This window comes from Brassica rapa, chromosome A09 (assembly GCF_000309985.2).
Source record: "Brassica rapa cultivar Chiifu-401-42 chromosome A09, CAAS_Brap_v3.01, whole genome shotgun sequence".
Taxonomy (NCBI): domain Eukaryota; kingdom Viridiplantae; phylum Streptophyta; class Magnoliopsida; order Brassicales; family Brassicaceae; genus Brassica; species Brassica rapa.
This window is the reverse complement of record NC_024803.2, coordinates 10,115,805-10,134,010: the sequence shown is the minus strand read 5'-3', so window position 1 is coordinate 10,134,010 and position 18,206 is coordinate 10,115,805. Positions and strand designations below refer to the sequence as shown.

At 34.0% G+C, this 18,206-nt stretch overlaps 2 protein-coding genes across 4 annotated transcripts; both read left to right on the top strand.

Moving 5' to 3' along the window:
- The first annotated feature begins 1,410 nt into the window (after window positions 1–1,410).
- Window positions 1,411–5,312, top strand: LOC103838455 (probable lipid desaturase ADS3.2, chloroplastic). Of its 3 annotated transcripts, none has more exons than XM_033278629.1 (5): window positions 1,429–2,014; window positions 2,078–2,218; window positions 3,849–3,989; window positions 4,531–4,637; window positions 4,951–5,312. In XM_033278629.1, exons 1-5 carry the CDS (start codon window positions 1,511–1,513, stop codon window positions 5,144–5,146), a joined length of 1,089 nt encoding a protein of 362 aa, XP_033134520.1. In that variant the 5' UTR covers window positions 1,429–1,510; the 3' UTR covers window positions 5,147–5,312. The 3 variants fall into 3 exon arrangements, with proteins under 3 accessions (XP_033134521.1, XP_033134520.1, XP_009113146.1); XM_009114898.3 differs by having other exon boundaries at window positions 1,450–1,990; XM_033278630.1 differs by lacking the exons at window positions 4,531–4,637; window positions 4,951–5,312 and adding an exon at window positions 4,215–4,400 and having other exon boundaries at window positions 1,411–2,014.
- Window positions 5,313–10,345: 5,033 nt separating this feature from the next.
- On the top strand, window positions 10,346–18,096 carry LOC103838539 (jacalin-related lectin 14-like). Its single transcript, XM_009114985.2, has 6 exons — window positions 10,346–10,551; window positions 10,816–14,048; window positions 14,199–14,633; window positions 14,711–15,142; window positions 15,599–16,048; window positions 16,124–18,096. The coding sequence occupies exons 2-6, from the start codon at window positions 13,851–13,853 to the stop codon at window positions 16,373–16,375; spliced, it is 1,767 nt and encodes a 588-aa protein (XP_009113233.1). The 5' UTR covers window positions 10,346–10,551; window positions 10,816–13,850; the 3' UTR covers window positions 16,376–18,096.
- The last annotated feature ends 110 nt before the right edge of the window (window positions 18,097–18,206 follow it).

Here is an 18,206-nt window from a genome sequence, read left to right as displayed (position 1 = left end):
CCTATCTCCCTCTTTCCACGATCCATCTGTAAAGCACCACCTATCGGGAATTGACGGGAGAGGCGTAACCTGAGTCTCTGTCCCCCTCTTCTGATCTTTTAGTAACTGTGCATCAGCCCAGAGTGTCGATTCCGTCTCAGCCAATTTAAGAGTTTCCCTCGGATCTATATCCAAGTTACTAAAAACCTTATTATTCCTTCCTTTCCAAATGTACCAAAGTATCCAAGCAAATTGATGATCCTCCATCAGTGGAACGACTCTCCAGAATAGGTGATCCATATTTGTAAATATAGAACCTGTCGGGAAAGTAGCTTGATTTGTTGGAATCTTTGACAGGGCCCACACCTGAATAGCCGGAGGACACTCAAAGAAAACATGATTAATCGATTCCTCTTCCGCTCCACATCTTGCACAGCATATATCCCCATGCATCCCTCGGGCCTGCAAATTCTTCTTTACTGCTACACATCCTGAAATCAATTGCCACAGAAAATGTTTGATTTTTGGTGGACACCGTATTTTCCAGCAAAAAGCCTTTAAAGCATCAACAGAAGGACCAATTAATAGCGGTAATCGATCCCTATCCGGATAGATCCTCTCCACTTGATATCCTGATTTAACTGTGAATTTATCATTATTCGTGAAGTGCCATCCATTCCTATCCACCATCTGATATCTACTCAAGGGTATACTTTCTATAATTTTCACATCCTGTGGATCTACCAAAGTCCGAAGAACCTGCGAATTCCATCTTCGCGATGTGGAGTCAATAAGGGCATCCACTGTAAGGTCAGGAAACAAATTATGTTGATTTTTATTGGCTGGTCTCGGGCGAGTGGTTGGGAGCCAGGGGTCGTTCCATACTGATATAGACGTTCTTGTTCCCACCCTTTTGATTAGTCCTTTGCTTACCAGAGATCTAGCAGAGACAATACTCCTCCAGCCATATGATGGAGAGTATGATCGAATCGGGTCAAGGGGTGAGGCATTCCTAAAATACCTACCCTTAAAAACCCGTGAAAATAATGTATTTGGCTTTTCTATTAGCCTCCATAACTGCTTTCCAAGCATTGCTGTATTGAAATCAGTTATATCCTTAAAACCCAAGCCACCTTCTTCCTTGCTGACACATACCTTATCCCAGGATTTCCAATGTAGTCCTCTTGTACTACCTCCAGGACTCCACCAAAATTGAGCTACTGCACTCGTTAGTTTTTTTGCAGTGGCCTTAGGTAACCGGTAACAAGACATCGTATGATTCGGCAAAGCCGTAATCACAGATTTAATGATCACCTCCTAATTTCAATCGATTTTGTTTTAGAATTTAGAAACATAATTTTTTTGGTTCTACAAATATATCAATCATTGTATCAGAAATTAACAAATGAAATATCTTCGAATGGTAAAAAACAAGTCAGCCACAACTTTATGGTCATGTGTGTAGTATATATAGAAGCAGATTGGGTATGCATGTAAAGGCAACAACTTGAAAAACCTATTCTCAGGAACCATGGCGTCTCTGTGTACAGCTCTCAAACCGCTATCTCCTTTTTCATCATTTGTTAAACAAGGTTACTCCATGAATACTAGTGCCTTGTTTACTTATCACACATCCAACTATACACACTCTTTTCGGCCCAAACGAGGAGGAGCTCTAGCTGTCCATAATAATGCACCGGGTCCGGTCGAGAGTTCCTGGAGAACACCCTTGTCGGAGGATGTGAAGGGGAGACAGAAGAGTGCATTTTGGGAAAGGAGTTGGAATTCTACGGACGTGAGAAATGTAGTCATAATGGGTGGGTTCCATTTGCTGAGCCTCTTAGCTCCATTGTACTTCAATTGGGCAGCTTTTCGGCTTTCCGTTTGGCTATATACGATATTCGCAATCTGCATCACCTTGTCTTATCACCGGAATCTTTCTCACCGAAGTTTCGATCTACCGAAATGGCTCGAGTATCTATTTGCTTATGGTGGCGTTCTTGCTTTTCAGGTTCTACTTTCATATATTCAGAAGGTGATTCTTTGACATGAGAACTATAATATATCTTTAGTCGTAACTTGTAAATTGTTTGTGCAGGGAGACCCAATAGAATGGGTGAGCCACCATCGGTACCATCATAAGCATTGTGATACACAACGTGACCCACACAGCCCTATACAAGGTTTTTGGTTTAGTCACATCACTTGGATATCTGATTTCAGTTCTATCCAAAAAAAGGTATAGTAGAATATAGGCCTGGGCATTCGGGGTCCCAATCGGGTTTCGGTTTTATCCAATCGGGTTTCGGTTTTTCGGGTTCATCAAAATCAGTCCCATTCGGATTATATGAAAGTTCGGTTCGGGACCGGTTCGGGTTCTATCGGGTTCGGGTCGGGGTTAGTGAATCTTCAAAGAACCGGTACAACCCAATATACTTTCGGGTTCGGGTCCCAATCGGTTTTTCGGTTTAAAAGTACCTGATTTTTACCTATTTTATAACCAAAACATGAGTAAAATCGGTTCTTCAGTTTTAAAATACCTGATTTGTACCTATTTTGTAACCAAAACTTAAGTAAAATCGATTCAAAAATAAGGAACATCAACCGTGATCATTCAAAATCAAATAAATAAAAGCATAAAACGAAAACTAAGTTCTCATGAAATGAGAAACATTTTTTAACGAAAACAAAATCAAAATCTAAATACTTCAAGATTCAACGGCCATCTCATGAAATAAGGAACAAGATTCAACCTTCATGTAATAGAACCACCAACCTTCATGTAATAGAACCACCAACCTTCATGTAATAGATAAGTATTTTAGATGTTCAATATTTCTTAGTGTATTTTGGATACATATTAGGAATTGAGATCATGTTTGGTACAAGATCTTTTCGAGGTTTTGAATATTTCGGGTTCTATCGGATATCCATTTATATTCGGGTTCGGTTCGGATAATACCCATAACCTGAAATACCACAAAACAAGACCCATTCGGTATTTACGTCGGGTTCGGATCGGCTCGGATTCATTTTTATCGGATCGGATTCGGTTCGGATTTTCGGGTTCGGTTTATTTGCCCAGCCCTAGTAGAATATATCAGTCGTTATATAATGCCCAATTAATTTTTTTTTTTGATGGCCTCTTAATTCTACAATGTACGAACTCAGAGATTCAAACTTGATATTGTGGAAGATATTCAACATGCATGATTAAAAATATTGCAGTGGACTCATTTGGTCCTGAAATCGCTCAAGTAGAGTGACATAAATGGAGCAAAAAAAATAAAAAGTAATTTTTCTATTTTTGGAATAACTAGATTTTTATTAGAGAAATTTCTTACAGCAAAATAAATATTTTAGCATAAATATAACACACAGGAGTAAAAATGACCCAACTGTTTTATTAAAAAATTTTGATTTTTTAAAAAAATTAATTGATATTTAAAATTTTAAAATAAAATATTAAAAATAGTATCAAAAGAAAATTTTTGGATTCAAAATAAAACTTGAAAAATGGGGAAAAAATAAAAAAAAATATATTAAAAAGTTCGAATTGAAAACATATTAATCGACAATAATAAAAAATTATATTTTTTGTTATTTATATTTATATATCTATAAAGTACTGATAGAATGATCTTTTACTTTTTTAATGAAATATATTTTGGTAAGTTTCTTTTTTTGTGTTTTTTTGGTGAAAAACCTATTTTATTGTCGTTTGATTAAATTATAGAGTAAAAAAGAAATGGAAGTGGAAAATCATTTATTCTAAATTCATTTTTGAGTGAAAAATGAAGTGTGGTTTGGAGATGTTCATGTGGGTGAGACTGACATGACTAAATCAATGGGTGCATGTATGCACGCAGTGTGGCGGAGAGGAGAATGTAAATGACCTTGTGAGGCAGCCCTTCTATCGGTTTCTTCAGCGAACCTTATATTTTCATCTGGTAGCTTTTGGATTTCTACTCTATATTTGGGGAGGCATGCCCTTCCTTGTCTGGGGAATGGTAAGCACACATAACACACCTTTCCATATATATTATGTTTAATGATATAATAACATGACTAGTATTCCCTCCGTTTTTATATATATAAAGTTCTATGGATTTTCACATGAAACAAGACATATTGTATATTTCCTTTACTATTCTGTTTCATTAACTAATGTAGAAGGTAAGTGAAATGAATAATGTAAAAGGTAAATAAAGTCATTACTGCTATATTTTACGTAGGTTTCTGGAAAACATCACATATATTGGAACAAGAGAATAGTTCCAAAATGCCATGTAAAACCGAACTGAGGGAGTAGTAGAGTGGAATTAATTTTAGACTGAGGTTTGGAAACTGTCCCAACAGAATGGGAAAAGTTAGTTTGCGACCTTGAGTGTCAAATCGATGTTTCATATAAAAACATTTTAGAAATTATTTGAGAATTGACAATAATTTAAAATTACATGCCTTTTTGCAAAGTCTACATGAATTTGTTTACGTTGCTGACAAAAAAATTACATAAATAAATTAAAATTATTTGAGAATTGGCAATATCAGGGTGTGGCAAATGTGGCTCGAAGCCACTCGACGTTTCTGGTGAATTCAGTTTGTCATACATGGGGAACACGAGCTTGGAACACACCTGACCTCTCAAGAAATAATTGGTACCACTATCTATATATATACATGTGTCTGTAATTTCACTAAATATTACTCTGCTTTTCTCAAGATAAATGTCTTATGAAAAAATTGTTTCAGTTTTTTTAAAAAATATCATGCATTTTTACTAGTTAATGATGATAAAGTTTATAATTCAAAAAGTAACTGAATTTATTATTGGTTTAAATTATCAAAAATAATTAATCATAAAATAAATTATTTATAAATAAATTTCTTATTTTCTTTTAACATGTGTAACACTTTAGAAAAAAATGATTTAGAAACAGAGAGAATAAAAATAAATTTGTGATGAATCAGGTTGCTAGCCATTCTAATGTTTGGTGAGGGATGGCATAACAACCATCATGCATTTGAGTTCTCGGCCAGGCATGGACTCGAGTGGTGGCAGCTCGACGTTACTTGGTATATCATTAGTTTTCTCGAGGCTATTGGTTTGGCCACTAACGTAAAGCTACCTAGTGACGCTCAGAAGAAGAAAATAGCTTTGGTCTGATCCTTAAGTCCTTACATAAATTAGCACATAAACTTTTAATAATTCTCTCAAACTTTGTCACCATTGGTGTGATCCCCAGAAACATTAAAGCAAATATGTCATCATTTGTATCAGAAATAAACTAATTAAATATCTTTTAATGGTAAATAAGTCACCCATAACTTTATATAGGCAGATTTGGTATGCATGCAAAGGCACAACTTGGTAAAATCTGTACTCGAGAATTATGGTGTCTCTATGTGCAACACTCAAACCGTTTTCTCCCTTTTCACTATTTGTTAAACAAGGTAACCCCGGCAATATTAGTGCTTTGTTCACTGATCACACATCCAACTCTACAAACTCCTTTTTGCCAAACGAGGAGGAACCATAGCTATTCATGATGCACAGGAAAAGGTCTCGAGTTCTTGAAGAATACCCATGTCAGCGGTTGCGATGGTGAGAAAGAAGAGGGCATTTTGGAAAGGAGTGCAATTCTACAGACGTGAGAAATTGATCACTCAGGTTTTAACCCGATAAACTAACTGCAGCTGCAAAATAAAGTACGCAATATTGTTATGTAATCAAATCAACAATGACCAATGTTTACACGTAAAGAAATAGAGAAGCTACTAGATAAAGCTATAAAAGAGGTTTCGTTTGGTTTTCTTTGACTAAGGACATCAAATTAAAGTAAATAAGAAAGATAGCAGAGAACACGAGGTTGTAAACCAATAGAGAAAGCGCTAAGGAATGGTATTCTCAGGAAAATCATTTCATTTCTGACAAGCAGATAAACAGATAAGGTATTCTAGTCAAGCAACTGTCTTAAACTCTAAACGCGATAATAAAATTAACCTAGTTCCATTGTGCTAACTTTCTATGTTATAGAATCCTTTGTACTAATTTCAGTTGAACATAAGATTCTAAACAAGCATTGGAACACTGTATATGGAAACAATTTTTTGGTGCTTTGGCTGTCAAAGAACGTCTGATATCTAGAGGTCTGAACGTTAACTATGCTTGTGTTTCCGTGGGGACGATATGCCATGTACTCTTCTCTTGTACAAGAGCTGCAAAAGCATAGAGGTATCGGATCCCTTTGCCTCCTTCAGGCTTTTCTCCTAACAGTACCATCTTGTACCTCCATTACCTGTATGACTGTAGTAACAAGTGTTGGAACTCTGTTTTACAAAGAATATAGAAGCTGATGTTTTCTGATATTCCGGTGACGTTTCCGGCTACACCGGTGGCTATTCCGGTCCGATCATCAGCTCGTTGTAAAGCTTGTAATGAGCAATACAACCTGGTATATTCACACTTCAAAAAAAGATTAATATTGAATGAGAAATGATGCTATGAAGTTGGTAGCTTGGTGTATGTAACACCGCAACTTTTGTCTAAATGACAAAACCAACAATTATCCCACATCGGGGAATACAAGTCATAGAGCAATATAAATATGGCCTTGTGTGATAGGGTATAAATGTCTAAGGTAGAGAGGATTCCCAGCGCGCGCCCAGTTGCCGCACAGCTTGGCGTGGGTCTTGGGTCTTGGGTCTTGGGCTCCAGCCCAATAATAATATTGTTTTTGGATCCAGTTAAACTCAACGTTTCGTTATTTAATTTGGAAAAAACGACATGCATTTTTATTTAAACCGACAAGTAGTTTATTTAGAAAATAAAAACGTCATGTATTTTATCCTCCCGAAGTTTAAACTAGATAGGAAAGTCTTGGAAAATAAGTTTTCGAAACTTAACTTCCGTGATCTCCGCGAGATCTCCACACACATGCAGCAACTGTTGCGGGAAGTGGCTCTCGTACGTCTCTTTAAATACCGCCTCTTCTTCCTTCATTTCTGAACTTTTTCCGTATAAAAATCCAGCAGCAAAAATCTCGCTCTTAGCATAAGTCTATAGTTCGAGAGTATTTCGTAGAGTTTATAGTTCGATAGGACGATCACGAGTGAGGCACGATTCGTCTGCCATGGTTGCATCCTGGGACTCTATATTCGTACAGTCTCGTCTCACTAACAAAGCGAATATTTTGAGTTAAGGAAAGATATCATATCTCGACTCCATGTCTCTTAGCGAATACGATTTTTTATCGTTCTTGTATTCGTTTTTACATTCGTCTAATTTTCTTAACATTGCTTTTATTTTATCGTTTCTGTCAGTCCGGTTTACCGGCTTCTACAACAAGTCCAACATTTCCAGGAAGTTTGGAAAGCAATGAATGTTCTCGTGTTTGAACGTATACGTATATCTCAGACAAGATATTCTCTTTCAGTTTTTAGCTTAGTATATCCCCTATATATTGTTTGAGAAGTAATTTGACATGTGTCACTACCACAATGATTTTGAAAAAAAAAAATAACACGGCTTAAAGATAATTGTGATATAGATATTTACATTTAATGTTGATTTATATTCTTGGTTAGTCTTCTAAAATATGGTAATCATTAATATAATAATAAATAATATAATACTAGAAACAGATATATAATAATATTTTGAAAATTAAATATTATTTAATCATATTATTTATAATTATCTAATTTTTATTACTAAAACAATTCTTCCAAATTATATGCAATTTATTTAAAATAATTATAATTTATAATCCCAATACCATTTGTTTCTTTTTAATATTTAAAAATTTTAAAAATGTTATTCGTTTTATATTTTGATAGTTATATACCTGACAAAATTTTATCTTAATTTCATAGAATTTGACTTAATATATTTTAATCAAAAGAAATAGATTAAAAAAATTTCCAATATTATAATTTTTAAATATATACATATATATTACGAAATATAAATATAAATCTAAATAAAATATTATTTTCTCTTAAAATTTTACATATACTTTGATTAAAATTTAAAATTAAATAGTGTAAGAAAATAATAAAATTTACAAATTAACAAACATTTATTTTTAAATATAGTTTAAATTTTTTAAAAAAATTATTTCTACACATGGTGAACGAAAACACCTATTATCTAGTATATATATTTTTTGTGCAACTATATCTTGTATATATCTATATTATTAAAATTGAAATACTTTTTTGATACTATTTGGAAACATGGATACTATATTATTAAAACTGAAGTACCTTGTGGTACTGTTTGAAAACATTGATAACAATATAAATGAAAATTGTTTCGAAATATGGATAGCAATATATAAAAAGGTATAGGGTCTTTTTAATATTTCATTAATATAATTATATTAATTATCTTTATATATTTCACTTAGTTTAACAATTTCATCAATTATATTTCCTTAACAATACATCACATCACTAACTATATTACCATAATAATAGTATTACAGATTTTTATTTATTAGTTAATCAACATTAAATTTGTGTCAATTATAAAATTTGACCATGTTAATCATAAATTTTTTTGTCTTATATACTTAGTTTTAATTTATATTTAATTATTTAAATTTTATTAAATTTGGTTTGTTTATAAAATGTTTTTAAATCATACGAAAATTTAAAAAATTATAGATAAAGAATTAAATTTTAAACTCACTTTAATTTTTTTTTAAATGAAACTATTTTTTATGAAAATTCAAATGTATTAAAACGATGGAAGTGACAATGACAAATTATTTTTCGAAAAGCCAAAAAAAAAACCCGAAAGCCCTATAAGGGCCGGGCTTTAAATTCTAGGCCCAAAATATTTCCGGGCCGGGCTGGGCTCAAATATTTACGGGCTTAGCTAGGTTGGGCCGAGCCGGGCTGAGCCAGCCTGAATTGACACTCCTATTTTCGGGTATCATTTTGTTTTTGAAATTAAGCTCCGCTTAAATATTAAAAATTTATGTGTGAATTTTGAATTTGGTTCTTCTCCGTCTGAATAATTTTGGTTTTCACGTGTAGGAACTTAAAAATATCTAAATAACAAATGTATATGAAACGGGTTCGGATAGTTGTACCAAAAATAACCATATTACCTTATTTGATTTAGATTTTTTGAATACAATTAGTTATATTATGACCAATCAAAAACATATAACACTAATTATGAAAAACAAATATCAATGTATAAAAATGTAAGGATCAATACTTACGCCGTGCGCAGATCAATCTCTAGTTCTACTTTAAGAGAGGACCCCTTGTATAAATAGATGGTCTAGGACCTAAGAATGAAATACAGAAAACTTTTATACAATATCTTTGTTTTCCGACATGGTATCAGAGCTATACTAGGGTTTCTCTTCTTGACGGTGCCGATCATCATTCCTTTTGTTCGTTGTATTCTTTGGTTTGACGTTCAATCATCGCTCTTCTTTTATCTACGTTAATTTTTTATTTAACTCATAAATGGCGGAAGTAACTAATGAAGATGGAGGAATCATTCCAGCAGGGATGACGAAGGAGACAAGTGGGGTTCAAAGGAGAACCATATCTCCTTGTGATCTGAGTTTAAAGACAATCTGGGAAGTGTCATATCCCAGTCTTTGCTCAGAGTTTCGAACAATGACGAGTGGGAAATGAATCTCTGACTGGCTCTTATGGCTAGAAAGAAGTTTGGTTTCGTAGATGGCCAGATTTGGAAGATTGGTGGACCAACGACGCCTGGTGGTTCGTGGATGAAGTTGACGATTGATGCAAATGTTCGTATGAATCTTTTACACCATGACGTTGCTCGAAGCCTATGGGAGCATATCCAAAAGCGATTATCTGTGAAGAATGGATCAAAAATCTAGGGTACCAAAACAGAGATTGCTACTGCTCAACAAAGATGACAGTCTATTGAAGCTCACTTCGGGTACTTCTTGAACAAGCTGTGGACGACTTTGACTGACCTTAAAGAGATGCAAGTGTGGATCCTGCACATGTGTGCTCAATCTGGCATTTGAGCAAGAACATGATGAGGATAGGGTTCATGAGTTTGTCTGTGGGACTGATGAAGTCTAGATACCTATGAGATCAACTCTGCTTTCACATGCTCCATTCCCGACTGTTGATGATGTTTACAATGCTTTAACACAAGAAGAGGATTCAAGGATGGCATCACGCGCATATTTGGAACCAACTAGAGGATTTAGTTATGCAGTGCAATCACTGTCCAGAACCAAAGTAGCTCCATATGAACGTGATAAGATTATGGTTTGTGGCACATTTTGTCAGCTGGGTCATGGTTCAGACAATTGTTTCCGACAGATAGGATACACTCCATGGTGGGGAGATCGTCCTCGTAATAAAAGGAATAAAGGAAGTGATTTACCACCAATGAAGAACAAAGGGAAGGAGATGGCTCATGTATAGGAGATAAGAGTTCAAGGATCGAGCTCTTCTGCAATTACAGATGCAGACTGAGTGGGTTAGCGGGTTGAACTCAATGGAAGATGTTGGTCTTGATGTTGGAAGAGAGGAAACAGACACCGCCAAATCTTCTTTCGGGTAAGTCGTTCTTTGAAACTTGGATACTTGACAGCGGAGCTGCGAACCATATGACTTGGTATAATGAATATATTATAGACATTCAGTATATGAAACCTATGAGAATTAAGCTACATGATGGTTGATTTAGAGTGGCAAATCCAAAAGGTATTATTTCGATCGGAACACCAGATTGAGTTGCAAGATTTTTTATTGGTTGAGAGTTTAGATTGTCATTTGATTTCGGTTTCACAATTGACTCAAGATAGTTACTGCATTATTCAGATGTCAAACAAGCTTTGTACTATCCAGGATCGCATCACGAAGACCCTGATTGGTGCGGGTGGTCAGCTTAGAGGACTGTACTTCTTTAGTAGCATGAATGTGGCTGTGATGTTGATGGCTGGATGCACAGACCGTTTGTCACGGGCCGTATGGCATCGACTAGGATACCCATCTCTTAAAATTGTAGACAAGCTGCATGTTTCTTGTTCTTCTAGTTCTGCCATTTTAAATGTGAAGTTTGTATCCGCGCTAAGAATTCTCGAGATGTTTTTCCGATCAGTTTGAATAAGACTACTGCTGATTTTGAATTGATACGTTGTGACTTATGGGGACCCTATAGAACACCCGTTCTGTGTGTTGCACAATACTTCTTAACTATACTTGATGACTATTCTCATTTCTAATTGATGTATTTGTTACCGAACAAGCAACAAGCACCTATTAAAATTCTACAGTTTTTCTCACTCGTTAAAAGACAGTTTTACATGAGTATTAAGTCATTCCGATCTGATAATGGCAGTGAGTTTATTTGCCTTACTGATTTATTTCAATAGAAGGGAGTGATACATGAGACTTCATGTGTTGGGACTTCTCAGCAGAACGGCCGGGTTGAGAGGAAGCACCAACATATATTGAATGTGGCTCGCGCATTGCGATTTCAGTTGTCTCTACGTTAGAGGTTTGGGGACAATGTACTCTGGCTGCTGGATATCTAATAAATCGTACTCCATCAAGGTTTGGTGATTATAGAGAAAGTCAGCAAAAAGCAGAAACTTGGCCCACGCTAAATAACCATAAGGCCGGAGACTAATCCTGGAAGCTATGATACAGGGAAATGGCAAAAACTCTGGTCGTCGGCTGAAGGTCTTTGGTTTGGGCTCACTCAGGTAAAACTCTGTTTCACGGGGCGACAAGCTTTCCACTCTATTTTCTCTCTAGCGGAAGCTGAGCTGTTGGGTCTTCTATGGGCAGTGGAAGCAATGGCTAACATGAAACAAGATCAGATCATTTTTGAAGCTTCCTTCGAGTAGTCTAGAGAAGCTATACTGAACTCTTCCTTCTACCCACCATCTTCAAGAGCGAGTTCAGGGCATTAAAAGTTTCCTTAACAAGATCAATCTCTCGTCTTTGTAACATACATGCCCGCTAAAGAACCAAGTTGTGTTGTACATTGCTAGTAGTGTTACTCGGGATCACATGCCACTGGACCTTCTTGTCTTTGCATTCTATTGGATAAGGAAGCTTCATAATGATTACCAACAATATATCAGGAAGCACCAGGTAAAAAAAAAAATATTGGCAAGCATTACTGTCAATTGCGATATTTGAGGAAAAATGTCAATATATTGAAGTGTGTTTAAAAAAAAATTCAACACTGAAAGTTCATTCATCACTAAAGAGATTCAGGGATGGGATACATTTTTGCTACACAGAGCCAACAGTAACATAGGTCCCTAGAGCCAAAAGCCAGCAGAATTACAAGAATTCTCTGAAGCCAAAATAAAATGTTTAGGCTTAGGGATCCCACCTGTGATCCAGACAATATAATTCCAAGTTACCTCCAATCCTTTTGCAGATAAGATACCGTAGACCTGACCCGTAGAGTACCTTGTATTAGTCTTACCTTCTAATTCCCATTCGTAATGATCATCCACTGTTGACACTTGACAGTTGGATTGTTGTCAAGTAGGCATGAAGTTGCAAATGTTCATCCAAGCGAGCATGAGGAAGAATCTGGTTGCAGCTGTAGAGAATTGATAGTGTTGCATCTTCTTGAATTCCAAGAGAGAAGTTGGAGTCGTTATGCAGGTAGTGCTTGAGAGAGCTAAAGGTGGACCAATTCTCAGTCCAGAACCGACAGGTGATACAATTCCCCCCCCCCCCCCCCCCCCCACTCTTAGCTTGATACAATCATATATAGGTCTTATTTTGAGCAGTTTGTTGATTAACCATGAATTTCTGGTGCTTGGTTGTAGGGTCCAGAAAGTGCTAAGGTTTCCATTAAGAAGAAGTTCAGTCAATTAAAAAAAAAGACAAATGGAGATATAGTTTCTACATACTCTCTCTGTTTCTAAAAGATCCATGTTTTAGAATTTTCACACTTTTTAATAAAACATATTAAAATTAAACTTATAACTTAGCTATAAGTGCATAGTTTTTTGTAATTTTATATTTCCTATATTCTTAAACCAATAAAATTTTTTAAAAAATGCAATTAATGTTTTTTAACTTCACAATTTTTCATTATTAGTTGACAAAAATTACATTAGAAATATAAAATATGTATCTTTTTGAAACATAAATTTTTTCTATAATATGGATTTTTTAGGAACGGAGAAAGTATGTTTTAAGAGTCTCTCGACAAGAAACATTTTCATTCTCTCTCTTTCCTAATTAATTTTTTTCAATACTTAGATGCTGATAAACCTATTGACATACTGTCAATAATAATAGTCTGAATATGCTGTATATGCTGTATAATATTTCCCGTATGAACTAGTCATATTGTTTTGTCAACTAGAATTAGTTATAGATAATAAAAATTATACACTGGGTCTTTCGCAGAAATATTGACGTCTGACCTTATCAATACTTGTATATCATTTATAAAGACATGATCATGCCTCCCTCTATAGATTAACCATGTTCTATTCTTTACCACAATAATCTCTGATCATCACGTCTTCTTCTCTCCTCAGCCACCAAGGTTACTTCCCTTTCTCTCTCTCTCTCTCCTTTCCAATATTGCAGAACTCTATATGGTTTTATCCCTGCATTTACTAAATCTGAAATATAGTCCAAAATGTTAAATGTAAATGTAATAGGCATTTTGTAATAACTTGTCCATGTACAACGTGAAATGTTGCTGATTAAAGTTTCCTCCGTTTTAAGCTTTTCATCGTGAAAGAGTATTTTTCTCTATCAAATTCCCAACATAATAAAGAAACACATGCATGTGCGAAAGAGTGCAGTAACGAGCTAAGAACTGATTCAATACTCTTTCTACATGTATCAAGATTAAAAATCAGTTGGTGATGGCACAAAAACTGGAAGCCATTGGTAGCACAAATGGCTTTACATTCGATGATGGATCTGACCATGACAGTGTTTCCAAGATTTTTGTTGGAGGTGGTCTTCAGGGAATTCTTTACATGGAATTTGAATATGTAAGGAGTGGACAGCTTAAATTTGGATCACTCGTTGGTCGCCGTCATAGAGGTTTCATAGAGACGGTATGTAGGAGTCTCACGTATAAAAACGGAGATGAGACTTGGAATAATAATATATAAGTGAGATGATTCCATCAAATCATGGCAATTAATTTTGAATTGAAAACTGTTTTTATTGGTGTACTTATGATATTTGTTTTCACATCTTTTCAGTTTGAGATTAACCATGTCAAAAATGAACATCTCGAATCTGTAGAAGGTTACTACGATCATGAATCCGGTTACATTCAAGGACTTCAGTTCAAAACTAATTTCAGAGTTTCAGAACTGATTGGATATGAAAAGGGTAATAAGTTTACACTTGAAGTTAAGGGAAAAAAGATCAGTGGCTTTCATGGATATATGAGGAAGAGAAACATCATCGCCCTTGGAGCATACTTCACTATGATTCTTCCTAGTAGACTGGACGTGAAAGGCGGCAAGGGAGGCCATCAGTGGGATGATGGAGCTAACCATGACGGTGTAACAAAGATTCATGTACGAGGTGGTTTTGACGGCATTCAATATATCAAATTTAATTATGTCAAGAATGGAGAAACCCAAGATGGACCAATCCATGGTATCTCCGGTAGCGGTTTCACACAGACGGTATACATTAAAATCATCCTTTCCACTATTTACTTAATTTGTAATATTTTTGTGGTGACCAATTCTTTGTTTGGCAGTTTGAGATAAACCATTTCAACGATGAACATTTGGTTTATGTTGAGGGTTACTACGACGATGAATCTGGTGTAATTCAAGCACTTCAATTCAAAACTAACCTCAAGACTTCAGATGTTTTAGGATATGAAAAGGGTAAGAAGTTTTTACTAGCAGACAAAGGTAAGAAAATCATTGGCTTTCATGGATACGCTGACAAGAATCTCAATTCTCTTGGAGCATACTTCACAACGGTTTCTCTTACCAAATCCGAACGCCATGGTGGTTCTGAAGGCGTATACTGGGATGATGGTGTTTTCGAAAGCATAAGAACGGTGTATGTTAGTTATGATACCAATAACGTAAAGAGTATCACGTTTCACTATCACAACCGCACAGTTATAGAGCGTCAACATGGGTGGCAGACTATACAAGATGATTTAGAAGAAGAAGAGGTTATGTTCAAAACTAGGATACATTCATGACTATATATAAGTTATTTATATATATGAGTAATACCATCAAAAAATGGGATCATACTTTTGTTTTATTTTAGCAAAATTCTGGGGAGAATTTTTCAAAAAACAAAAAAATGGTGCATTTTATTTTACATACTTTTTAAAGATATCAGACTATCAGTAGTGTTTTGAAAGTGCGAGCTTGTTTTTGGTCGACAAAATTTGTATCTAAAGGAAATTATATCATGTTCTTTTATCCGGTGACAAAGAACACCATTTTCTTATAAGTGCACCGTTTATTGCAAAATGTCACTGTGTGTGTTTTTTTTTTTTTTTTTTGAAACTGCACTATGTGTATTTTTGCCAATTCATATTCCATACCAACATCATTATATATATATTTCGTGATTATTCTTTTATGAGATGCTGATGTATGTTTGTTAATGCATGCAGTTTGAGCTCGACTATCCAAATGAAGTGATTACATATGTTGAGGGGACTTTCAAAAGATTTGGGCCTGGCAAGACGAGGGTAACGTCATTGATTTTCAAATCATCTGAAGGGAGAACCTCTCCGTCATTTGGAGTAGTGTATGGTACCAAATTTGTGCTAGAGAAAAAAGGTTGTGCTGTGGTTGGGTTTCATGGACGGCATGATGATCGAGATCTTGTTTCTATTGGAGCCTATTTTTCTCCAATGCCTCCTCCTACTGCAGAGAAATTACGAGCACAAGGTGGTCTTCGAGGAGAATCATGGGACGACGGTGTTTTCGATAGTGTTAGAAAATTATACGTTGGACAAGGTGATAATGGTGTTGCATTCCTTAAGGTTGTGTACGGGAGGGACACTCGTATTGTTATTGGTGAAGATCATGGAAACACAACACCACTTGAAGTCAAAGAGGTCAGGTTTTTTTGTTCTTTTTTTAAGGTTGGGGGTTTATAACGTTTACATTGACATCTTTTTTTTTTTTGGCAGTTTGAGCTCGAATATCCAAGTGAATACATTACAGCCGTGGATGGTTGTTATGACAAAGTAATTGGAAGTGAAGTTGAAGTTATAACTATGCTTAGGTTTACAACGAACAAACGAACATCTATTCCCGTAGGTTTCCTATCTACCTCGAGCTTTTTACTGTACAAAGATGGCTTTAAAATTGTTGGATTCCATGGAAAGTCAAGTAACATGATTAATCAACTTGGGGTCCATGTTCTGCCCTTCACTTATTAATCACCTTCTGATCTCACATGTTGATTATTGTCTTATTTATGCAACACCTCACGTGAAACTATTTCAATAAAGAAACATGTTTCGACCTGTGTTGTACATACTCATGATTATTTAAAATCATGTATGATAGTTTAATTTGGTAAATAACTACTGTAAAAGTTTAACTATATAAATTGAATCCGTTTTATATTGGTACAAAATATTTTGGAAAAATTTTACTTTTACCACGTGGTTGGTATCATTATTCATGTCTACCTCATTAAAGAGATATATTCAAAAATATTTTTTAGAGGTATAAATAGATATATAAATATAAATAATTATTAAAATAATAATAATTTATAGTTTTAGAATTACACTTTTTCAAATTCTATTCTTTTATAAAAAAAATTTATTTTTTTTCTGCAATTTTTTCGAAGTAATTTTTGAATCTATTTTCTAATTTTTTTTAAAAAAATTAGGTATTTATTTATATATTTATTAAAACCCTAAACTTCACATTCTAAACCCCCTTTCCTCAACTCTATACCCCAAATCTAGGTTAGTTAACTCAATGATTATAAATTTATAACTGATTATTTATCTCTATAAAAATGAGGGTAAATATGGTTAAGTTAACATAAAAATGTATTAGGAATGTGGTAGTTTTGACAATTTATCAAATATTATGTGAATTTTACACAAAAGATATGCTTTTATAATTAAATTCACCATTATTTTAAATAAATGTAGTTACATATTAATAAATGTTGGTGTTTTACAACAATTTAATCATCTCATACTGCTCTAAACATTTTCAAAATCAACTAGTTCTCTTTAACGCTTGCGGTTGTAGATGAGTAAATAAAAATCTAAAAAAAGACTTCATTTAAAATAATTAAAAAAAATAAAATTATAAATATAGAAACTATAAATAAAAATACATAAAAATACTTTATAGATTTAAAGTCACTAACCAATATCATAACTTTATATTTATAAGAACTTTAAAATAAAATATTCTCTAAAAATTTTGGTTAACCACTAACATATATATATATGTTAATCAACCCAAAATTTATAAAAATCTAATATTAATTTTTATAAAATAAATAATTTCTTCATTAGAATATATAACATTCATCTAAACTTTTTTTTTGAAAAAAAAAACTAAACATAATATTATTTTAATTATAATAAATTTATATTTAATTATGATAATATGATTTAAATTATTTTCTATGTGTATAATATGGTAATATTTTTAATTTATGATTAAAGTGCTGATGCATCTGCTAATCAACTAATCATAAGTTTTCTACCAACACACTTATTTTAAAATGATATGCTAGTCAACAATTGCTTAATAATAATCCCGCACCTGCAGTGGCTGCGTTTAAAAAGAATCTCATTTGGTATTTATTTGTTTGGGCTGGATATGGTTGGTTCCGCCCGAATTTGGATCGGTTTGGGTAATTTGATTGAAATTCAGACGTCTGCTCATGGATATCCACCAGATACGCTTAAATCGACCATAAATATGTTCCACTTTGGATATCTTGTAATCAAACTAAACAAATTACCCAAAATACTCATTGGATACAGTATGGGTCGGTTTTTCTATATGAAAGTAATGATGCATATCAGTTACAAAAAAAAAAGTAATGATGCATATGGTATGATTTTAGTATTTATATCCAAACTAAAATATCAGAACTACAGAAAATAACTAAACAAATTTAGATTTATAATTGTAATTTTGAGTATCTAGATTATTACAAGTATTATTAACTAATATTTTGGTTAGACCTGTATTTCAGATCATTTTAAATACTTATTCAGTTTTCCGTTC

Excerpts from the sequence above, each read along its gene's own strand:
- LOC103838455 (XM_033278629.1), top strand. The coding sequence starts at position 1,511 with ATGGCGTCTCTGTGTACAGCTCTCAAACCGCTATCTCCTTTTTCATCA. Across the intron at positions 2,219-3,848 it reads TCAGTTCTATCCAAAAAAAG|TGTGGCGGAGAGGAGAATGT; the intron begins GTATAGTAGAAT and ends GTATGCACGCAG. Across the intron at positions 3,990-4,530 it reads CCTTCCTTGTCTGGGGAATG|GGTGTGGCAAATGTGGCTCG; the intron begins GTAAGCACACAT and ends TGGCAATATCAG.
- LOC103838539 (XM_009114985.2), top strand. The coding sequence starts at position 13,851 with ATGGCACAAAAACTGGAAGCCATTGGTAGCACAAATGGCTTTACATTC. Across the intron at positions 14,049-14,198 it reads ATAGAGGTTTCATAGAGACG|TTTGAGATTAACCATGTCAA; the intron begins GTATGTAGGAGT and ends ACATCTTTTCAG. Across the intron at positions 14,634-14,710 it reads GTAGCGGTTTCACACAGACG|TTTGAGATAAACCATTTCAA; the intron begins GTATACATTAAA and ends TTTGTTTGGCAG.